Source organism: Amblyomma mixtum, chromosome 2, assembly GCF_055824585.1.
Source record: "Amblyomma mixtum isolate Tamu chromosome 2, ASM5582458v1, whole genome shotgun sequence".
NCBI lineage: Eukaryota > Metazoa > Arthropoda > Arachnida > Ixodida > Ixodidae > Amblyomma > Amblyomma mixtum.
The window spans coordinates 212,911,945-212,936,349 of record NC_143013.1 but is presented as its reverse complement, the minus strand read 5'-3'; the positions used below and the strand labels follow the sequence as shown (position 1 = coordinate 212,936,349).

Below are 24,405 nucleotides of genomic sequence, written 5' to 3'. Positions count from 1 at the left end.
GGACTCATCCCCCTTTCCAATTTGTTTCTAAACGTGGCCGCCACGTATCTCCACAAGTAGGGTTCGAGGCTATGTTCGACGGGCCCTCGTGTTCACGCTAATAAATCTCATGAATGTGGCTAGAATTAGGCCCTAATTGCTGGCTTGCGGAACAGTCTTTATTCAAAGCAACTTCGCTCCGTTAGCTGAAACCAGGGTTAAACCAACCTCGGGATTGGAAAAGGGAGTAATGGGTGAAAACGAGGGAACTGCTAATAACGCGCAGGTGACTACAGCAGGCGCACTCACCTTCGCAAGAATCGCGGCTGGAACACTGGACAGCAGCGGCATCGGACGCAGCGGTGTGGGCAGCGTCACCTCCGATTTCTTCGCCCAAACCCGAGTCGCCGCTGGCCTCGTTCCCCGCAAGTCTCGCCTGTCGCTCTGCTGGTTCCTCGGGCACCGCGATGGCGACGAGTTGCTTGAGCACGTGGGCCTTCAGGGCCACGTGTCTCAGCTGGAGGCGTCGCAGGATGCAGCGGTCCTTGCTGCCGTCGCTGTAGCCGACGAACGTCTTGCCCGCGAGGGCTAGGATCTTGTCGGCGATGACGCCCAGCATTTCTGTTCGTAAGAGTTAAAGAACGACCAGGAGATGTTGGTTCGAGTTGCCTAGTGAGCAACTTGTATGACCGAGCTATAGACACTCTTTTTGCATAGTGCTGCCCAACTTATTTCATATTTATGTGCAAGGATAAGAAATACGAGAGGGGGAATGGGATAACATCATGATCCGCTCAGTATAGTAGTGCCATTTCATGGACTTTGTCGCATCTTGCGCGCAATCTCAAGCACATAGTGAACAGGTGTAATAATAGTGCCCACGTTATCAATATTTTTTCTATTGTCTAATTGCTTTTGTAGCTTTCAAAAGAAAGAACCTGACACCTATTTCAAACTTTGTCCCCGCCCCCCTCGCCCTCATTTGGATTAAAAAAGCCAAAGGTCAAAAGTCATCAAGGAAAAGAAGGTGATAGCACACAGCACAGCGGTCATCACCCTCGTTTGCTGTTTCGTGATATTTTCTAATTAATTTCACGTTACACAAACAGAGAGCCACTATGCCTGAACACATACTCCTTTGAGCCCATGAAATGTTCGTCCTAAAAAGGAAAAAAAAGAACGCAAATGAAATGGGCAGGGAACCGAGACCAATAGAGTTTTGTTGGCGCTCAAGCCAATTTGTAAGAAAAGAAATGGTGCGATGCGTTCCATTTAAGGAAAATTATATCGAGGAAAAAAAAAGACGGTCTGGCCCCGGAGCAAAAGCGCGAAGTCGTGAAGTCACCAATTCGGGGATGGATAAGCAGCAATTACAGCAGGAAGGAGGACAAAAAACGCTACGGAAGAAAAAATAGAAGACACAGGAAAGCAGAGATCCAGTAGCTGCAAATATAAAAAAGTGGTGAATTAAAATGAGGCGAATAAAACAGAACTATTGTGAAAGTAAGTTAATAAGGAAAGAATTCAGCTGGTAAAGACAGCGCTGATGCGCAGTGCAAATTTAACAGCTGTGGGGATCCATGTTGCCCCTCGCCCGCCGGATGCACCCTTCTCTCTCTCGTGGCCTACCGCGGCTCTTCCTCTGGCGGCCCCCGACTAGGCGCAGCGGCGGAGGGAGCGGAGGGGAGGCGTTCGCGACTACGCGTCGTCACGTGGGCAGCCCTCCTTGCCCACCGCTCTCGGTTTCGGCGGCCGCACGGGCCGCGCCCGCGGGACAGTCTGATGGAGAGTTGACAGCGAGCCTTGAGAGAGAGCGGATGCGACACCATCGGCGGCCCAGGTGACCTGAACTGCTCTGTGCCTGTCTCCTGTGCCTGTGTCCTGTGCCTGTTGCCTGCCGCTGCTGCCTGCGCGCGACCGAGGAAAGACATTGGGACATCCCAATTAAAGGTTTTGCCTGCGGGCTTATTCCTCGGAGGTGTTGTTCTTCGCGGCCGCAGGTGTCGTCGAGCTAGCGGAGTGGCGTTGGCCCTGAGTTCAGGGTCCGAACCGTGCCAGTAACCCCACACATTTTGGCGCACCAACGTGGGGCCCCTCTGGAGTTCCAGGTGGGGTGCTAGCTCACGAAGAACAGCATGACCAGCCCGCGCTACGGGCTGCCGGACCTAATGATGTTGGCTGACGTATGCGGCGAAGCACGGGAGATCTCGAGCATCGTTTCCGTGGCCACATCTAAACCGACCGCGGATGCGGTAGCGCAAGGTCCGTCGGGCGCTATGCATGAAGCCGCAGGCGCGGCTGGCGTCCGAAATATTGCGCCAGGAGTTCCTGGTGAATACTCCGAGCTGGAGCAGCCAGATGGCTGTGGCTACAGGAGTTCCGTTCTGCTGAACGTGTCCCCAGGCGCTCCCGCAGATGCGGGTCGCGCAACTGGTTACGCGCCGGGAGATCCCGGCCAGCAAGGAAAGCCAAAGTCAGGTGTCTGGCTTCCAAACGCTCCGCTACGTCTCAGGCGCGTCCGCAGATGCGGTTCGCAAACCGAGTTTCCACCCAGGAGATCCTGGACTGCTCGTAGAGCCATTGCCAGTTGGCGTCGGCTACTCGCTCCTTTCAACTCCTGCGCACGCATTCAGACCAGGTGGTCTAACTGCGTCGACGCCCGCAGATGCGGGCAGCGCTCCCCGCCAGATGGCAGAGGGTGACGCAGCGCACCTTGCTCCGGGAGGTCCCGAGCACCACTACAAGCCACCGCCAGTTGGCGAAGGCAACCCTTTTCCCGCCTCAGACAAAAGCTGGCCAGTTGGCCCCGCTCTAACTACGCCCGCAAATGTGGGACGCGCACCCAGCCAGGTGGCTGAAGAGCGCGCAGTGTGTCCGGCGGAAGGAGAGAACATCGCAAACGTCCTCGCAAACGCTTTGCAGCAGATGTTGCAATTAGCGCGCTCGCCCGGCCCTCGGATCGGAGTGCCGATACCGAACTATAGTGGCTACAGCGACAAGCAAAGTGCGAATGACTTTCTGCTGGCCCTGCGCCGGTACGAGCTAGCGAGTGACCTGAACGAGAGCGAGATTCTGAGACGAGTTCTCCCCGTCGCACTCGTTGATCAAGCCGCCCGGTGGTACCAGTTGGTTGGCCACACAGCAGGCAACATGGCTGATTTTCGACGCTTGTTCAGGGAGGAGTTCCTTCCATACGATTACAAGCTGCGTATGCGACGAGAGCTTGAACTGCGGACACAGGCCCCGGATGAATCGCTTGTCGAGTTCGTACGAGCGATGCAAGAGCTGTATGAATATGCAGACCCAGGAGCTCCGAGTTCGGAGCGAGTGGAACGTGTCATCCGGCAGAGCCATCCGACATTTTCCCTCTACTTGAGGGGCTGCAGATGCAGCGATTTGAACGAGCTTGCCGTTGAAGCGCGCCGAGTCCAGGCTCAAATTTCAGCGGCCCGTATATGGCCCCCACCGCCGGCTGAGGAGTGCCTCGAGCCAAGGTGTGCCTGGAGCGGCGTTGCAGCGATAAGGGGTGAGATCACTTCCATGGCAGGTGCGTTCACGAACGAGCGGATGCCGTTCGCAATATCGGATCGTGCTCTGGATCCCTACAGGTACGGGCGGCGGAGTGCTGATACACAACCCCCGGAGATCTGCGGGGTACCGCCACAAAAGCCCACGCCTGCTCAGAAAGCACCCACGGAGGTCCGTGTACGGCTGGATGGCCGAGGTGCCACTGAGACCCCCCGAGCGTCGCAGCGAGAAGCATGGAGATCTGTGCGCTGCTTTAATTGTGGCCAGAGTGGTCACATAGCCAGAAACTGCCCCTCGAGATCGGGAAACGAGGCAGGCCGCCGGTAGCAGCACCGGCGGAGGCTACCAACGCTCGGGAGCCCATCCCCGTCACGTCCGCATTCAAAGTTGGAGAACCAACTAACACGCCTGCTCCTTTCATGGACCTCGCAGTTGCGGGGAGAACCTTTAAGGCGTTGCTGGACACGGGGACAAGCATCTCGCTAATAGGAGACGAGGTCGTTTCCCAGCTCCGGCGGAGATCCGTTCGGTTGCGACAGCGAAGGACGCCACTCCAGCTAGCTAGCGGAGAAGTGCGGTCCTGTGGTGACGTTCGCCTCGCAGTGCGCTGGGATCAGCGTGTGCGCAGAATGCGTTTCGTTCACCTGCCTGGTCTCACAGTGCCAGTTATTCTAGGCCGAGAGTTCTTGGCGAAAACTGGACTGGTTGTAGACATCGCCCGTGGCGGATATCGGGAGAGCCCGTGCGCCCCACTGAGGCCCTTTGTCGACCCGCCGACTGCAACGAGATCGTTGTCAGAACGCACGGCCGACACGCCCGCGGAGGAGCGAAATACCTCCCACGAGCAAAGCCCGCACCGCCGAATGCCGGGATCGGCAGCAGCGGCCCGCTTCAATGCGCCCTCTCCGAGGTCGGAGAAGGGAAAGCAGGCTGTACCGACAGATGTCGGCGAGCTAAGAGACAGCGGGTTTCCCCGCCCAATGCCGAGATCGGCAGCGGCGGCCTGTCAGCACGGTTTTCCTCCGAGATCGGGGGCGAAAATGCACAACTTACTGGCAGATGCCGGTGCGCTGACACAGCTCGAACGTGACCGCCTCTTGTCGTTGTTGGATGACTTTGACGAGATATTCACGGACCAGCCGGGATGCACTAGTTTGGTGCAGCACCGCATAGATACGAGTGACGCGCTGCCCTGGAAATGTAACCCAAGGCCCGTCAGTGCTGCCAGACGGCAAGCTATCGACGAGGCGCTCCAGGAGTTGCTCGATGCTGGTCTCATATGTTGCTCTTCCAGTCCCTGGGGGTTCCCAGTGGTTCTTGTGCCGAAGAAAGATCGCACGTGGCGCTTGTGCGTTGACTATCGGCGGCTGAATGCGGTCACAAAGAAAGATGCGTACCCCTTCCCGAGAATAGACGAGATCGTCTCAAATCTCGGCGGCGCTAAGTTCTTCTCGATTCTTGACGCAAGCAAGGGGTACCTGCAGGTCGAAATGCGACCGGGCGATGAGTGCAAAACGGCCTTCACGTGTCACAGAGGTCTGTTTCACTTCACGAGAATGCCTTTCGGTTTGTCCGGAGCTCCGAGCACATTCCAAAGGCTGATGGACCGTGTACTCGGAGACGCCAGATGGCATCACGCTCTCGCATACCTGGACGATGTGATCGTCTACTCTCAAACTTTCGAGGAGCACCTCGATCACCTGAGAGATGTCCTGGGAAATCTCAGGGCGGCTGGCATCACGCTCAATCCCGCAAAGGTGCAAATCTGCCAGGCTCAGGTGAGCTTGCTTGGATATCGAGTAAAACGGGGACAGGTGTCTCCTGATCCAGAGAAGCTTCGGGGGATCCTGGAGTTTCCTGCGCCTAAAGATGTGAGCGGTGTTCGCCGTTACCTTGGCATGGTGGGATACTATCGCCATTTCATTCCTAACTGTGTGCGACTGCAAGCGCCCTTGGCAAGATTGCTGAGAAAGTCTTCTCCGTGGATATGGAGAGACGAGCAGGAAAAGAGCTTTCATCAGCTCTCGCACGCTATCGCTGAGACGGCGGCTTTGAAGCTGCCCGACCTGAACCGCCCATTTGTTATCCAGACAGATGCCTGTGATATCGGGGTGGGAGCAGTACTCCTTCAGATGGAGGGGCATGAACTCCTACCTGTGGCATTTGCGAGCCGCCCCCTGACGCCGGCAGAACGCAATTACTCAGCGACAGAAAAGGAATGCCTGGCCATCATCTACGCACTTCGAAGGTTCGAGATTTACGTAGAGGGAACAAAGTTCACGGTCGAGACCGACCATATGGCCTTAACCTGGCTGAAACGCCTGCGTGAGCCCAGCGGGAGGCTTGCGCGGTGGGCCCTGACACTGCAACGCTTCGAGTTCGAAGTGCGTTACCGCAAAGGCACTGCAAATGTAGTCGCAGATGCGCTGTCACGGGCGCCGGTCACTGACACCCAACCGGCTGGCCAGGACGAGGAGGAGGCAGAGTGGCAACTGTCTCCCCCTCTGCGGAAGGAGCTCGTTGCGGGGAGTGCCCCGTTTTCGAAGCCCCGAGAGCACGTGCACCTCGTTGGAGCGGGGATCCCTCTCGAGGTTGCGTTCAGCAGAGAAGAGCTTGTCAAGGCTCAGCAGGAAGACTCATTCTGTCAGGAGGTGATCAATAGTCTTAGTGAAGAGACAGACACTCCGACGAGTCAGGCCAAATTGCGCTGTGAAGCCACTGGTAGTGTGGTTGGCGCTAACTCTAGTGTCGCTGGTATTGCGGCGAGTGAGTTGGAGAACTTCCTGCTGGACCGTGATGGAGCTTTGCTAAAATACGTGCCAGGCAAAGAGGCCTCGGATGAGAGTTTCAACGCCGTTATTCCGCGCAAACTGCGGCGCGCCGCTATGCGGCACTATCACGACGCAGACGGTCACGGGAGCGCTCCAAAGACATGGCAGAAGCTTTGTCGGTTTGCTACCTGGCCGGGAATGAAGGCTGACGTATGTAGATATGTACGAACATGCCACGTATGCCAAGAGAGAATGCCTAGAGGTGGAAAGGCACCCGGCTTACTCCAACCCGTCATAAGCACCAAACCCTGGGAGATCCTGGCGTGCGATTTGATGGGGCCGCTGCCGCGCAGCAAACGAGGGTACAAATACGTGCCGGTAGTCACGTGTCACTTCAGTGGGATCGCTGAATTGTACCCGCCGCGGAAAGCGACTGCCCGGGAGATCCTGGCAAAGCTGTGTGAAGTGTTTTGCCGCTACGGCTTCCCAAAGCGGCTGATCACTGACAATGCCACGTATTTCACATCGAAAGTTTTCCGTGATACGTGTGCAGCAATGGGTGTCCGGCAGCAGAAAACCACGTGCTACCATCCCCAGTCCAATGTGAGCGAGCGCCGAAATCGAGATATCAAGCCGCTCCTGGGCGCATATGCGAGATCGCAAAATGATTGGGACGAGCACTTGGACGTCATCTCCTTCGCTCTGCGCACGAGCACAAATCGCTCGACCGGCTTCACGCCGGCTTTTCTCATGTTTGGCAGGGAGCTGAACACGCCTATGGACACACTTCTCATGGAAGGGTCGGAGAGTGTCCGCGAAGTCACGGCAGATGTTGACGACTACGCAAGGCGATTGCGCGAGCGTTTGGCAAATGCCATTAAGGAGGCGAACCGCAGCCGCGCGAAGGCCAGGGCAAGTCAAAAGGCCACTTATGATCGCGCACACAGAGACGTGGACTTTCAGATGGGAGACCTCGTTCTCAAGCGCAATCACGCACTCAGCGATGCAGCCGCAGGTTTCGCGGCCAGTCTAGCGCCCAAATGGGTGGGACCCTTCCTGATCGCTGAGAAGCTTTCGCGGCTAAACTACCGGCTGAAAGACCTGAGATCGGGTCGAATCAGCGGACCCATTCACGTGGGAGAGCTGAAACAGTACTTCCAGAGGGAGGTTGCTGTGGAAGCAGAAACGCCACCCGCGCAGGATTATGCAGAGGCGAGCGAAGCCCAGAGAGATCTCTACAGGCATCGCTATAATACCCGAAGCCAGCGAGCTCGCTGGGGCAACGGGAGAATGCCGAAAGCGTGAGATCACGCACACGGCGGCGTCGGTTGCCAAAACAGCTCGAGATCGAGCAAACGGCGAAGGAACGCCAGACGCGCGAGATCGCGCACGGTGGGCCTAAAGCAAGGAGGTCCTTGCCCCCGACGTCACAATATCCGAACTGGGCGAGATCGCCGAATGTGACCCATGCCGACCACGGCGAAGGAACGCCAGACGCGCGAGATCGCGCACGGTGGACCTCATGCAAGGAGATCCTTGCCCCCGACGTCACAATATCCGAACTGGGCGAGATCGCCGAATGTGACCCATGCCGACCACGGCAAAGCCTGGTGCGAGAGGTCTCGTGCCCACCCTGCCTGTGTGGATACACAAGCCAGTGTAGTTCCTGTGCCCGGAACAGTGCAAGACGCCCGCCCGGAGGAGCCGAGCCCCCTCCGGCTGCCCTGATTTACGGCCCTGGCTTCAGCGACGGCACGGAGAGCGGCGCGCGGCCGGGGTCGAGCCGCCGAACTTCGCCCCCACACCATCGCACGGGGCATCGGCGGCGGTTCCGGAGCAGCGCGGGGCGAGCTGACGATGGGCGGCCTGAACGTGGAGCAGGCCGGCTTTCGCGGGCGCCATCCTGGTCTGGCCCGCGCCCCAGGCGCAGAGCTACCATCCCGGGGCCCAGTCTCCGGTCAGGCGGCATGGACCTGCTGATCCGCCGAGTTCGCTTCAGCGGGTGAAGGTCACTATTGAGAGAGGGAGGGTGTGGGGATCCATGTTGCCCCTCGCCCGCCGGATGCACCCTTCTCTCTCTCTCGTGGCCTACCGCGGCTCTTCCTCTGGCGGCCCCCGACTATGCGCAGCAGCGGAGGGAGCGGAGGGGAGGCGCCCGCGACTACGCGTCGTCACGTGGGCAGCCCTCCTTACCCACCCCTCTCGGTTTCGGCGGCCGCGCGGGCCGCGCGCACGGGACAGTCTGATGGGGAGTTGACAGCGAGCCCTGAGAGAGAGCGGACGCGGCACCAGCGGCGGCCCAGGTGACCTGAACTCCTCTGTGCCTGTCTCCTGTGCCTGTGTCCTGTGCCTGTTGCCTGCCGCTGCTGCCTGCGCGCGACCGAGGAAAGACATTGGGAGATCCCAATTAAAGGTTCTGCCTGCGGGCTTATTCCTCGGAGGTGTGTTCTTCGCGGCCACAGGTGTGGTCGAGCTAGCGGAGTGGCGTTGGCCCTGAGTTCAGGGTCCGAACCGTGCCATTAACCCCACACAGCGCAGAAATACAGTGCAGATCAAGTCAAGTGCAGATATATACTCCGGGGCAACGATTCAATGCAGGAGTTTAGTAACAAAGATGGCGGTGCGATAATGATTTGTCAGCAGGAAATGAAAGACGCGGTAACTGTGCCACTTCTCGGTGGGCACCTCGACAATGCCATAAGGTGGACGAGGAAGGTGTCAGGGACAAAAAGAGAAAGTTGCCGTAGTAGAAGGCTTCGAAATAGTTGCGGTCAAGGCTGACTGACAGGTGCGGCTTAATTGGCCTGGACCTTCGACACTGGGATATAGGGGTTCTCGCCAATTGCGGCGAGGGCCCCTTGCCACTGACGGGTCTGTTTTTGAAGTCGGCGTCGGTGCTCCGGTGGACGCGGTTGTGGCGACGCGCTTCTCTTCAAATTTTTGCTCCATCTCTTTTCATTCTCCTGCGTCTGCACGTGGCAGCGATTGCGGCGCAGCTCGAGCTGGTGGACAGGCCCATGCGCTGATAACACGACCACCTGGGGATCTTTACGTGCACTGACATCGCACAGCACACGGGCGCCTCATGCGCCTCTCCTCCATCGAAGCATGACCGACGCGTAACACAAAAGGGACCTGTGCACTGTGCGATGGGAGTGTAGGTTAATGATTCCCAGGGGGTCGAAATTATTCCGTAGCCATCCACTAGGTCACTTCTTTCCCCCTTTCTTCCTTCACTAATACCTTCATCCCTTCCCTAATTGCGTGGTTGAGGTGTACACCGAGAAGTAGGACATTTACAGCGTCATTTCCGTTCCTCAAAAAAAAAAAAAAGTTTTGGGACTGGCCGATAGCGGCGACTGCATTGACCTATGCGAGCGGAAACACTCATATTAAGAAAGAAAACGTAGGGGCTTGCCGATTGGCCACAACTGTGCCGTTTTCATCGTGTTACTGCAGACAGATGCAGAAGTGTAGACAAAAAAATTTAAAAATTACGAGGAACTTTAGCGGCTAAAGTAGTGAAAGGTGAAAGTCTGAGTGTTGCATTCTGCTACGCGATTGTTCACTTCACATTCTGTTGGTGCATTAATTAACTGCCAATTAATGACGATTAATCTTTGCCTTTAGGAGTGGAACGCGACAGCGTGTTGTAGCGCTGCCAGGGAGTCCACGGAACGCCACCACCACCCGTCCGGCGCGATGCGTTGCCCTTTGAAAGCGACGCTTTTTGAGGAAAGGAAATTACGCAGTAATTCTCTGCCATCTCGGTGGACACCTGAACCGCACCGAATAGGCAACACCACCTAGACAAGTGGTATAGGACGGGAGGAAGTGCGGTAAAAGAGAAAGAGGGCGTAATGAAGAAAATTAAAATTGTATTTGAGGAAAGGATATTACGCAGTAACTGTCTCGCATATCTCGGTGGCAACCAGTCGAAAATTGCATTTGAGGTTTATTGGTTTATTGGGGTTTAACGTCCCAAAGCGACAAAGGCTATGAGACACGCCGTAGTGAAGGGCTCCCGAACTTTCGACCACCTGGGGTTCTTTAACGTGCACTGACATCGCACAGTACACGGGCATCTAGAATTTCGCCTCCACCGAAATTCAGCCGCCGCGGCCGGGATCGAACCCGCGTCTTCCGGGCCAGCAGCCGAGCGCCGTAACCACTGAGCCACCGCGGCGGGGCGTATTTGAGGAAAGGAAATTGCGCAGTAAATGTCTCACATATTTCGGTGGACACCCGTCAAAATTGGCGCGCTGTGATGTCACGACCATTTCGACCAATCTGAAACGCGGAAAAACTTGCTAACATGTCTTGGCCACGACAGTATGCGCGATTAAAGGCTTTCGCCTTAAAAGGTAGAACGAGCAGACACGAGTCGCCGCAAGCGCTTTCGCTGAAGTAATAAAGGGGGCTATGTAACGGGCACGCAACCGAACGATCGATCCCAACATGACGTGAATATCTCTGATACCGAAGGCTTCAACAGCGTGCGGTTATTTTTTAAAAAAAGAAAACAATTTCTTTAACGAATTCTGTTAATATGATGTTCGAAATTTTCTCCAAGGAAGGACCCACACTGCAGCCATCAAAATCTTACAACAAAAAAAAAATAGCTGCGGTTCAACCACTGCTGAACCTAGTTCTAGAGGGAAAGGTATGGAGTATCGGGCAAATATAAGCGGCTTGGCGTCTGTAACGTTGAGCGCGTTCCGGACACTGGATAGGCAGAGCGCTCACCCTGCCACCCTGGCAGGTGGCACTTAATGCTTTATTGTGAGAGGTTGCTCACCCAAAGAACGCTGTGGCCCATTGTAGCCGTGTCGCGTGTCTGCCACAACGTTGTCAGCGCTAATGCATGCAGCCCACCTCTCTCTCTCATCACCCCACGAACCTATACGCGATTCAAGCGTTCACTGACTGACCCAGGGAACCAGTTATGCGCACTTCCTTTCCTTAAAATCATCGGAGTATAAAACGTTGTCAACGCCAACGCCAGTGAACACAATTAATGCCTATGGCATATTGCCGCCGCGGTGGCTTAGTGGTTATGGTGCTCGGCTGCTGACCCAAAAGACGCGGGTTCGATCCCGACCGCGGCGGTTGAATTTCTTTGGAGGAGAAATTCTAGAGGCCCGTGTACTGTGTGATTTCAGTGCACGTTAAAGAACCCCAGGTGGTCGAAATTTCCAGAGCCCTCCACTACGGCGTCTCACATAGCTTTAGTCGCTTTGGGACTTTAAATCCCATAAACCAACCATATGGCTTCAGTGCCGCGTTTCTGGCACGACGTTGCTAATGTCATCAAATGCAGCGCACATCTGTCACTACCGAAACTTGGCTTAAAGCACGACTGAAGTGTCCACTGTTCCTAGGGTGCAGTTACGCGCCTTTGCTTTCCAAGCTCCCGCTGCATTGACTTCGTAGCATGAAGAGGGACTAGGGTGTTCACTGTTAAAGGGGCAAGTTATGCGCCTTTCTTTTGCTTTCGAAGCTCAAGGTCATTTGAAGGTGAAAACTAGGTCCACAGTGATCGAAGCACGAGGTCCCGTATTGATGCTTTGGCTTCAAAAATCGCCAGTACCGGCCAGATCTTTGATCTGGGCGCCCGCCCATTCGGACTGTCCTGGAAACGAGGCGACACACCAATCTGCGCGGGAATTCGCAGTTAACCGGCAGGTGCGCTATCTGGAGCTCAGGTCGGCCAACAATGAAGTGACGTCCTTCAAAACAATTACGACGCAATTCAAGAAAGAAAGAGAAATCTTCCCAGAAACCCATTTATCTCTGATTACAACACAACAAGTCAGTTTTCGGGAGCTCCAAACAGACACTTTCTTTAATCCGTACATATACTCCATAGGGTTCCCAGATCAGTTGAGCCCCGTCTGTTTTCTCTGTGGGCACAAAAAGGCAAACACATCGCACATCCTATACTAATGTGCGAAACGCGGCACTGAAGCCATAGGCCGTCGGCGTTCATTGGCGTTGGCGTAGACAACATTTTAGACTCCGATGATTTCAAGGAACTGCACATAACTGCTCTCTGTGTTGGTGGACGGCATCGCGTTGAACGGGCGATGGCGTTCCGTGCACACACTGGGAGCGCTGCAACACGCTGTCGCGTTCCACTCCTAAAGGCGAAGCGTAAGCGTCATTAATTAGTAATTAGCCATCAATTGGTAGTCATTAATTAATAATTAGTCATTAATGAGGCGCGACGTAATTCAGTGCTAACGTCACAAGTGCCACCGAGGGAGTCAGTGGTGGGGAAAACGCTTTCGCCTCTATGCACTTTAGATAGTGAAAGTGTCCCCCGATTTTTTTATCCGACGAGCGGTGCCGACTACTATCACTGAAACGCCGATGGCTTTTCGAACGAACGAGCTGTATACGCTTTCGCGTAATTGAGGACACAGGCGTTTTTGCATTTCGCGTCTACCGAAATACGGCTGCCGTGGCCGGGCTTCGCAACCGCGATCTTAACATGAGCAGCCGAACGCCGAAGCTACTAAACTACCCAGGGGGCATTCATGACAAAGCGAGCTTTCGCTGCTGCATAATTATGCATGTCATGAGAGAGGCGCGTTTCGAGTTTGCAGTGCGTGTTTGAGCACGAACCGCGTCGAGTTGTAAGATATCTTACCCGAGGGGCAACGCTGGTCTTCATCTAGCCGCTGTCGTCGTGCGCACCTACGAGTTGAGCGACGCTTTGTCTCCTTCGGTGGTCTCATCCCGGCAAGGAACCTCATTGTACACTCGGACGTGACTATACACGCAATGAGGAATTTGCACGCAAAGAGGAATTTGCTCGTAGCAATCACTGCGATACGCCACGATGCAATGATTCACTGCAGACTGCCTGGCGTTGTCGTTCCGGATGGCGTATTGTAATTGGTAGGATGGTGAAGGCGAGGGAAAGTGGGTGAGAGGAGGGGCATGCACATTACTCCTGCTGAGGGAGGGAGTAGCGGCGTCTGATAGGCTGTTCTTGGACCACGCCAACCCCTCCCTCCACACCGGAATTATTTCGACCAGCTGGGGATCTTTAACGAACAGGACATGGGCGTATCTGAAGCCAAATTCAAGATGGCGCTGTTAAGACACGTGTTCTTGCTCTTTCCACCACCCGTTTCTCGTTCAGGCTTCCCTCGTATGTGCCGCGTTCAGAGTGGGGAGCTCCTCCGCTGCTGCGTTTGAATGCTCGGTGCCAAGAGCGCTGAGGAACGCCGTAGTGAAGGGCTCCGGAAATTTCGACCAACTGGGTTTCTTTAAAATGCAGTGACATTGTTGCACAGTACACGCGCCTCCAGAATTTCGCTTGCATCAGAATTCGACCGCAGCAGCCGGGATCCAAGAGGCGTCTTCAGGGTCAGCAGCCGAGCGCACTAATCACTCAGCCACCGGGTCGGCGCTTGTCGACTGGCATGGACTGCGTCATTACCAGTGTTTTAAGCGGATACATAAGTGGAAGACTAGATAGAAGTGAAATGAAGCGGTGGCGAGAGCAGACGCGTGTCGCAGCCAACGCTTTTACAGAAGCGATGACGACGGCTGCATGAAATTTGCTTTATCGGGGGTTTAACACCCCTAAGCGCATCAGGCCATTGTTAGGATTACTGTAGTGAAGGGTTCGGAAATTCAATCGACCGGGTCTCTTTGATGTGAACTGAATTCGCACAGTGAACCTCTAGAATAATGCCTGAATCGAAATGCGGCCGCCTCAGCCGGGATCAAACCTGCGTATTTTGGGTAAGTAGACGCGCACCACAAACAACGAGCCACCGGTGTGGTTGCACAATAAGCACGCACCCGAACGACCGATAACTTACACAATCTGAATATCAGTGACGCCGGAGGCGACACCCCAGTGCACTTATTGAATGGAAATTGCATACGGTTTTCAATGGATACCGGTATATGATGGGGTATGGGATGGGATGACATCGTCACTGTGCTTCAATGCCGACCCTGAAAACGCGGGTTCGATCCCTGCAGTGGCGGTCGAATTTTGACGGGGGCGAAATGCTATAGAGACGTCAAATGTGCGATGTGATTTCTGTTTCGGTTTATTGGGGTTTAACGTCCCGAAGCAACTCAAGCTATGAGGAGTGCCGTAGTGAAGGACTCCGGAAATTTCCACCACCCGGGCTTCTTTAACGCGCATTAACATTGCACAGTACACGGGCTTCTAGAATTTCGCCTCCATCGATATTTAACCGCCGCTTCCGGAATCGAACCCGTGCCTTTCGGGTAAGCAGCTGAAGGCCATAACCGTTGAGTCATTGCGGCGGCTTTTAACGTGTCTGAGATCCTACAGCATGCCAGCCTCTCTTTCCTTTCGCTTCCACTGAAATTCGGCTGTGGCGGCCTGATTTTGCGGTGGCTCAGTGGTAATGGTGCTCGGCTGCTGACCCGAAAGACGCGGGTTCGATCCCGGCCGCGGCGGTTGAATTTCTTTGGAGGAGAAATTCTAGAGGCCCGCGTACTGTGCGATGTCAGTGCACGTTAAAGAACCCCAGGTGGTCGAAATTTCCGGAGCCCTCCACTACGGCGTCTCTCATAGCCTGAGTCGCTTTGGGACGTTAAACCCCTTAAACCAACCAACCATGATTTTGGTTCCTCGTTCTCATGCTTAGTAGCCGAACGCCGTGCAAGACGCTGTCACGGTGATGAGGGATTAGTACTGCACACGTAGAACGCTAACAGAGAGCAACTACGAACAACGGGAGCGCAGGATTTGGTGTTAGGAAAGACCCCTCCTAGTGTTGACTTTCCAAATTTAGCGAAGCGCTCCAGTTATGTTGGAGTTATGTCGTGTTAGTTGTGTTCTGTTCCACTTTTTGTGTGTGATGGGCGGTAACTGATTTTAATTTCGAATAATACTTCATGATGCATAGAAGCATAGATGCATTCAGGCATAGAAACAGAGCGTTCAGTGCGTTCAGGAGGACAAGGAATATGTTTTCTTTCGCTCGCAGGTGAATACATTTCTGACCGCAATTCCGGCGGCTCAATCGACGTGAACTTGGCCGCTACTAATTAATGATTGAGTTTTCGGATAATTACAATGAAAAGATTTCGTTCGAAAAATGCCGAAGTGCACGGAATGCCATAGTGAATGGTCTCAAAAAACATGGGAATCAAAAAGAGGTAATATTATGTGGGCTTAACGTCAATATTGGCTATGAGTGGCGCCGTAGTGTAGGGCTCCGGATTAATTTAGGCCGCTGGCGTTCTTGCATTTTGTTTCCGAAATACAGCTGCCGTGGCCACAGTTCGCACCCCCGACCATGGGATCTTGGGAAGCCGTGCGTATGCCACACCAAGCTTAAGAACGTAACGAGAGGAGCGCTTCCTGTTTTCAGCACCGAGGCTAACCGCGTCTAGGTGCAAGGAATCTTACCTGAGGTGCAACGCTGGTCTTCATCTAGCTGCGGTCGTCGTGCGCACCAACGAGTTGAGCGACGCTTTTTGTCCATCGCTGGCCTCCTCACGGTAAGGGGCCTCATTGTAAACTGCGACGCGACGTGACTATACACGCAATGCGAAATTTCTTCGTAGCAATCACTGAAAAATGCCTCGATGACAACGATTCACAGCCGGCTGCCTGGAGCTGCTGTGCCAGCTGGCGTACTGTCATTGGTAGGGAATGACGAAGGCGAGAGAAAGGGGGTGAGGGATGGGGCATGCACACTAATCCTGCTGAGAGAGGGAGCTGCGCCTGGCAGGATGATGATGATGAAAACTTTATTTATAACAAGGGAGTTTTGGACACGTCGGTCCTTGGGCCCCCGCACGGCCCCACTGCACTCAAACGTTCATGTCCCGGAGGCTCATGACGCTGGCAGCCCGGCCGGTGGCGATGGCTTGCTTGGCCGGGTCCTCGGAGCGCAGTAGGGTCTCCCAAGCCTCCCATGAGGTAAGGTGCTCCAGGCCCCGCGGGGGAGGATCCGCCGGGCAGAGGAAAATAATATGGTCGAGGGTGGCTTTGGGGTGGTGGCAGAGGGTACAGGAAGGGTTCGTGTGGACTGGGTGATATCGCGAGCGTATATAAGGGGAGGGCAAAGTGCGTGTTTGGAGCCGCCTCCAAAGTGTCTGATGGTAATTGTCGAGGGAAGGATGAGGTGGGGGGTAGAGCCGACGCTCGGCTTTGTAGGCCTGCGTCATTTCACTGAATGAGTGCATGCGCTCCCGCGAGAACCCCAGGTCGGAGGCCGCCGGTGCCCGGTTGAGAGAAGCTCGGGCTAAAGCGTTGGCGGCCTCGTTTCCGGGATTCCCGGAGTGGGCAGGCACCCATATCAGCTCCACATGGCGGGGCGGGTGCGCGGCGAGGGAGTCCAGTATGCGAAATGCAGGGACGTGAACTCTCCCGCGAGCAAAATTTAGTATGGCAGTTTTGGAATCTGACAGTATATATCGCGCCTCCGTGCGGGTGATGGCCAGGGCAATGGCGGCCTCTTCGGCCTCCTCCGAAGTGGCAGTAGGGGTTATGTGAAGTGTGGCAATGGGTTGGAGGGAGGGGTTCGTGATGGCGACAACCGCGTCCTCGCCCGTGCATGCGGCATCCACCCAAACGGCATACGGTTCCGTGCCATAGTATTTGTGGAGTGCCCGTGCGCGAGCTCTGCGGCGGGGTTCGTGGTAGGTGGGATGCATGTTTTTGGGGGGAGGTTTAATAAATAAATCGCGGTGAATGAGGCGGGGTACCTGGAGCTGTGTGGGATCGGTAACTGGTAGGCGTATACCGAGGGTGTGTAGGATGTGTCTCCCGGTGGTGGTTCTCGCGAGACGTATGTATTGTGTCGGTCGGTGGGCCTCAATAAGCTCCCCTATCGTATTGTGCAGGCCTAGTTGAAAGAGTTTTTCGGTTGAGGTATTTTGGGGTAGGTGGTAGGGTGAGGTATTTTGGGGAGCTCCTCCGCTGCTGCGTTTGAATGCTCGGTGCCAAGAGCGCTGAGGAACGCCGTAGTGAAGGGCTCCGGAAATTTCCACCAACTGGGTTTCTTTAAAACGCAGTGACATTGTTGCACAGTACACGCGCCTCCAGAATTTCGCTTGCATCAGAATTCGACCGCAGCAGCCGGGATCCAACAGGCGTCTTCCGGGTCAGCAGCCGAGCGCACTAATCACCCAGCCACCGGGTCGGCGCTTGTCGACTGGCATGGACTGCGTCATTACCAGTGTTTTAAGCGGATACATAAGTGGAAGACTAGATAGAAGTGAAATGAAGCGGTGGCGAGAGCAGACGCGTGTCGCAGCCAACGCTTTTACAGAAGCGATGACGACGGCTGCATGAAATTTGCTTTATCGGGGGTTTAACACCCCTAAGCGCATCAGGCCATTGTGAGGATTACTGTAGTGAAGGGTTCGGAAATTCAGTCGACCGGGTCTCTTTGATGTGAACTGAACTCGCACAGTACAAGAACCTCTAGAATAATGCCTGAATCGAAATGCGGCCGCCCCAGCCGGGATCAAACCTGTGTATTTTGGGTAAGTAGACGCGCACCACAAACAACGAGCCACCGGTGTGGTTGCACAATAGGCACGCACCCGAACGACCGATAACACACAATCTGAATATCAGTGACGCCGAAGGCGACACCCCAGTGCACTTATTGAATGGAAAGTGCATACGGTTTTCAATGGATACCGGTATATGATGGGGCATGGGATGGGATGACATCGTCACTGTGCTTCAATGCCGACCCTGAAAACGCGGGTTCGATCCCTGCAGTGGCGGTCGAATTTTGACGGGGGTGAAATGCTATAGAGACGTCAAATGTGCGATGTGATTTCTGTTCCGGTTTATTGGGGTTTAACGTCCCGAAGCAACTCAAGCTATGAGGGGTGCCGTAGTGAAGGACTCCGGAAATTTCCACCACCCGGGCTTCTTTAACGCGCATTAACATTGCACAGTACACGGGCTTCTAGAATTTCGCCTCCATCGATATTTAACCGCCGCTTCCGGGATCGAACCCGTGCCTTTCGGGTAAGCAGCTGAAGGCCATAACCGTTGAGTCATCGCGGCGGCTTTTAACGTGTCTGAGATCCTACAGCCTGCCAGCCTCTCTTTCCTTTCGCTTCCACTGAAATTCGGCTGTGGCGGCCTGATTTTGCGGTGGCTCAGTGGTTATGGTGCTCGGCTGCTGACCCGAAAGACGCGGGTTCGATCCCGGCCGCGGCGGTTGAATTTCTTTGGAGGAGAAATTCTAGAGGCCCGCGTACTATGCGATGTCAGTGCACGTTAAAGAACCCCAGGTGGTCGAAATTTCCGGTGCCCTCCACTACGGCGTCTCTCATAGCCTGAGTCGCTTTGGGACGTTAAACCCCATAAACCAACCAACCATGATTTTGGTTCCGCGTTCTCATGCTTAGTAGCCGAACGCCGTGCAAGACGCTGTCACGGTGATGAGGGATTAGTACTGCACACGTAGAACGCTAACAGAGAGCAACTACGAACAACGGGAGCGCAGGATTTGGTGTTAGGAAAGACCCCTCCTAGTGTTGACTTTCCAAATTTAGCGAAGCGCTCCAGTTATGTTGGAGTTATGCCGTGTTAGTTGTGTTCTGTTCCACTTTTTGTGTGTGATGGGCGGTAACTGATTTTAATTTCGAATAATACTTCATGATGCATAGAAGCATAGATGCATTCAGGCATAGAAACAGAGCGTTCAGTGCGTTCAGGAGGACAAGGAATATGTTTTCTTTCGCTCGCAGGTGAATACATTTCTGACCGAAATTCCGGCGGCTCAATCGACGTGAACTTGGCCGCTACTAATTAATGATTGAGTTTTCGGATAATTATAATGAAAAGATTTCGTTCGAAAAATGCCAAAGTGCATGGAATGCCATAGTGAATGGTCTCAAAAAACATGGGAATCAAAAAGAGGTAATATTATGTGGGCTTAACGTCAATATTGGCTATGAGTGGCGCCGTAGTGTAGGGCTCCGGATTAATTTAGGCCGCTGGCGTTCTTGCATTTTGTTTCCGAAATACAGCTGCCGTGGCCACAGTTCGCACCCCCGACCATGGGATCTTGGGAAGCCATGCGTATGCCACACCAAGCTTAAGAACGTAACGGGAGGAGCGCTTCCTGTTTTCAGCACCGAGGCTAACCGCGCCTATACAAGGAATCTTACCTGAGGTGCAACGCTGGTCTTCATCTAGCTGCGGTCGTCGTGCGCACCAACGAGTTGAGCGACGCTTTTTGTCCATCGCTGGCCTCCTCACGGTAAGGGGCCTCATTGTAAACTGCGACGTGACTATACACGCAATGCGAAATTTCTTCGTAGCAATCACTGAAAAATGCCTCGATGACAACGATTCACAGCCGGCTGCCTGGAGCTGCTGTGCCAGCTGGCGTACTGTCATTGGTAGGGAATGACGAAGGTGAGAGAAAGGGGGTGAGGGATGGGGCATGCACACTAATCCTGCTGAGAGAGGGAGCTGCGTCTGGCAGGCTGTTCCTATTGGTGCGCACAAACACCTCCACAGCGCATTTACGAGTATGGTGTGGGAGCGTTCTTGAGAGTTTGAACGCGCACTTCATGCTCTGGCTGCACACACATGTGCCGCGATCCCAGTAGGGAGCTGGCTACGTTTGTGGCGCCTGTCATGAGGGCCTTTGTCTTTACAGCGTTAATGCGCCTTCATCGGCGAAAAATGATTTTTGAGGAACGGAAATGGCGCTTTGTCTGCGTCTAAATTTAATCAGATACGTGAACCGGCCTGTAAGTGAAGGGACGAAGGAGGGAATGAGAAAAAAAAATTGCCGACATTACCTTACCTTACCTCCTAATGCGAAATTTGAGGGCAGCTGATCAGCTGTTTCAGCTTTTCGATAGATTGAGGCAAAGAATTCGAGGAAGACATGTACAATTGCCGACAACTTATTGTTCTCACATTTTCCTTCTACAAGAAACACTCCACTAACAGTCCTTGATTGTCATGAAGATAGCTTTGTGGCCGGGGAAATAGATGGATATATGCTAGTCGGTGCACCAATGCCTGGTTCTGAAAGACGAGGTCTAGGCAAGTATTAAGGCGGAAGCCTTTAATGTCTCATCGTTGTAAGCAGCAGTTGTCGACAGAAAATGTCACGCTTTTCAATTGGTGGAAACAGTCGTGACGTCACAGTGCGCGAATTTCAAACGGTGCCAATTGCACTTTGGCTAGTAACCATACAACCAATTGAAGGGATCGTATAGTGATGCCCCAAGTGGGACTGAGCTTAGTTAATTGCTTAATTACCCAAATTAGCTCTACTAGTCAGGCCATATAAATAAATAAAAGCGATTAAGAAATTCGTCGAGCTCAGGAATCGAACCCCGGTCTTCGGCGTGAGAGACGAGCACGCTATCCACTCCGCCATGCCAGCTCGATGGTTTGGAATGAGCAAAGGCGCATCTAGTGAATACGGTGTCTTCACTCACTCTCATCCTCCTCCATTCCCCTCCGGCGAGGTTTAGGTGTCCACCGACAAATGAGCGACAGATACATTTCCTTTCCTCAAAAACCAATTTACCGACGAGCGAGGCGTAGAACAGAATGGGCGATGGCGTTCTATGGACTCCTTGGCAGCGTTGCAAGACGCTGTCGCGTTCCACTCTTAGGGGCGAAGCTTAACATCTTAACCACACATCAGTTACCACACTTTAGGTCAAAAAAATTACCGACGATTACGTTACTTCCTAATGCGAAATTTGAGCGCAGCAAGTAAGCTGTTTCACCTTTTCGATAGATTGAGGCAAAGAAATCGAGCAACACATGTATGCGCTATCACAGATTTTTTTTTATTTTTCACACGTATTCCTTTAACAAAGACTCCACTAACAGTTCTTGACAGTCATGAAGGAAGCTTTCTGGTCGGAGAAATAGACTGATATATGTTCGACTTGGTACACCAATGCTTGATTCTCAAAGACGAGATCTATACAAGTGCCTCGCGAGGTTGTCACAGCCGTGGGACGCGTTACGAGCGAGAGGAACGGGATGTTCTCCCGCATAAGTGTTAGGAAATTGCTGTTTGTCTTTATGTCAACATTAAAGTCCCCCACTACTAACATCGGTGTGGATCGATGGACGGTTAATGCGAGTTGCAGGAAGTGCACGACGTCTTTCGTGAGTGCGGTAGGGGCGAAGTAGGCAGCTACTACCAGCAAGCCGTTGGGCAACTTTGCGGCGCACAGTTCGGCAACTTCATGTGACGTGCCAAACATTTCGACTGGTATTGCAGAGAGACCTGTGCGCAAGTAGATAGCGACTCCCGCCGCTCTGTTGTGGTCTCTGCGAGCACCACAGCAGTATAGGAAATCTATGATTTCGAGAGGCTCTTCGGGATCCATCCAGGTTTCAGCAAAGCAAAGTACAGAGGAATGGCGCAGAATGTGATCGTGGTGTACGTCCTTGGCATGTGCGGCAAGGGAGCGTACGTTAAGAATGTGGTTGTGAATGATGAATCAAGTGCTGCCAGCGAATGACGCGTCCATTGGCTGTCTGCGTGTGTTACTGATGTGTGGTTAACATATTAAGCTTCGCCTGTAAGAGTGGAAAGCGACAGCGTCTTGCAACGCTGCCAGGGAGTCCACAGAACGCCATCGCCAATTCGGCTGTACGCCTTGCTGGACGGTAAATTTATTTTTTGAGGAAAGGAAATGTATCTCTCTCGCATATCTGGGTGGACACCTGCACCTCGCCGTAAGGGAAAGGGGGAAGGTGGGAGTGAACGAAGACGCCGTATTAGCTAGACGCGCCTTTGTTCATTCCAAACCATTCAGCTGGAATTACGGAGTGGCTAGCGTGCTCGTATCGCACTCCGGAGACCCTGGTTCGATTCCCCAACTCGACCAATTTCGTTCTCGGTTTTATTGATTTATGCGGTCTAACTAGAAAGGTTAATTAGGCTATTTCATATTTGTATTCTTGCATTTCTATCCATCGTGTTCTGTCATTAACCTCTCAATTGTTGGAACTGTCTAGGATGTTCGACACAACGTATATGAAACGAGCAACGTCTTACTGAGTGGGGAAGTGCGTGGTGGTGGAGGGAACGCGGCTTCCTACTTATGTTTTTTTTTCAGCAGCGTCTCCTTCCGCGGACGCTGTTGTCGCTGCGGCGCGCGTCTTTCTTTTCTTTTCTTTTCTTCTGACCTCTTCATTGTCCTCTATATTAATTAGGCTAATTGATTAATTAAGCAATTAACTAAACTCAGTCCAACTTAGTTGCAGCATCACTATACGATCCCTTTGATTGGTTGCATGGTTACTAGCCAAAGTACAATTGGCCCCATTTGAAATTCGCGCACTGTGACGTCACGAGCATTTCGACCAATTGAAAAGCGTTACATTGGGGGCGGAGCTGGTTACGAGGCCGACGCCGACGCCGACGCCGACGACGACGCGAAACCCAGGAACGGACGCCAAAGAGCTGCGCTCTAAAAAGTGCCCCCCTGAATTTTAAGGCGAAAGCCTTTAATGTCTCATCGTTGTAAGCAGCAGTTGTCGACAGAGAATGTCACACTTTTCAGTTTGTCGAAACGGTCGTGACGTCACAGTGCGCCAATTTCAAACGGGGCCAATTGTACTTTGGCTAGTAACCATGCAACCAATTGAAGGGACCATATAGTGATGCTCCAAGTAAGTGGGACAGAGCTTAGTTAATTGCTTAATTACCCAATTAGCCTAATTAACTTCTCTAGTCAGACCATATAAATAAAAACCTAGTAAGAAATTGGGCGAGCTCGGGGATCGAACCCCGGTCTTCGGAGTGCGAGACGAGCACGCTATCCACTCCGTCATGCCAGCTCGATGGTTTGGAATGAACAAAGGCACGTCTAGTGAATACGGTGTCTTCGCTCACTGCCATCCTCCTCCCTTCCCTTCCGGCGAGGTTTAGGTGTCCACCGAGATATGAGAGAGAAATACATTTCCTTTCCTCAAAAACCACTTTACCGACGAGCGAGGCGTAGAACCGAATGGGCGATGGCGTTCTATGGACTCCCTGGCAGCGTTGCAAGACGCTCTCGCGTTCCACTCTTAGAGGCGAAGCTTAACATCTTAACCACACATCAGTGACCACACTTTAGGTAAAAAAAGTGCACCCCCCCCCCCTGAATTTCGACGGGCGTCCACCGAGATATGTGAGGCAGTTACTGCGTAATTTTGATGATGATGATGATGTCCTCGGGCTGAATTTTCTTTCCTCAAATAGAATTTTCATTTTCTTCATTACGGGCCATCTTCGTCTTTCTTCTTTCACTTCCACTTCCTCCGTTCCTCTACGGTGCGGTTCAGGTGTCCACCGAGATGACAGAGATTTACTGCGCTATTCCTTTCCTCAAAAACCGTTGCGTTGAAACGGCAAGGCATCGCGCCGAACGGGTGGTGGCGTTCCGTGGACTCCCTGGCAGCGCTACAACACGCTGTCGCGTTCCACTCCTAAAGGCGAAGCTTAAGCTTAAGCTTAATTAGCAGTTAATTAGTATTCAGGCATTAATCAGTAATTAACCATTAATTAGTGATTTGTCATCACTTAGTAATTAGTACTCAATTACATGTGACGCCACCAGTGCCACAGAAGCACTGAAAGTGGTGCGGAAAACGCTTTCGCCTCTACGCACTTTAGACAGTCAAAGTGCCCCCTGAATTTTTGACGGGTGTCCACCGAGATATGTGAGACAGTTACTGCGTAATTTCCCTTCCTCAAATACAATTTTCATTTTCTTCGTTACGGCTCCTCTTTATCTATCTTCTTTCACTCCCACCTCCCTTCCTCTACGGTGCGGTTCAGGTGTGCACCGAAATGACAGAGAATTACTGCGCAATTTCCTTTCCTCAAAAAGCGTTGCGTTCAAAGGGCAAGGCATCGCGCCGAACGGGTGGTGGCGTTCCGTGGACTCCCTGGCAGCGCTACAACGCGTTGTCGCGTTCCACTCCTAAAGGCGAAGCTTAAGCGTAATTAATTAGCAGTTAAGTAGTATTCAGGCATTAATCAGTAATTAAGAATTAATTAGTGATTTGCCATCACTTAGTAATTAGTACTCAAATATATGTGACGCCACCAGTGCCACAGAAACAGCGAAGGTGGTACGGAAAACGCTTCCGCCTCTACCCACTTTA

The 24,405-nt window shown here is 53.2% G+C and overlaps 1 protein-coding gene across 2 annotated transcripts in view; it reads right to left on the bottom strand.

Moving 5' to 3' along the window:
• Positions 1-15,911, bottom strand: part of LOC149362494 (uncharacterized) — a 41,144-nt gene extending 25,233 nt beyond the window's left edge. Inside the window, exons 1-2 of one of the 2 annotated variants that reach the window (XM_089573081.1) lie at positions 15,691-15,911; positions 289-600 (exon numbers count right to left, since the gene is read on the bottom strand). In XM_089573081.1, coding sequence (XP_089429207.1) covers positions 289-600; positions 15,691-15,796 — 418 coding nt within the window. In that variant the 5' untranslated portion in view covers positions 15,797-15,911. Of the gene's footprint in view, positions 1-288; positions 601-12,930; positions 13,337-15,690 lie in introns of those variants that run through there. The other variant, XM_089573080.1, reaches the window with a different exon arrangement.
• Positions 15,912-24,405: the final 8,494 nt, after the last annotated feature.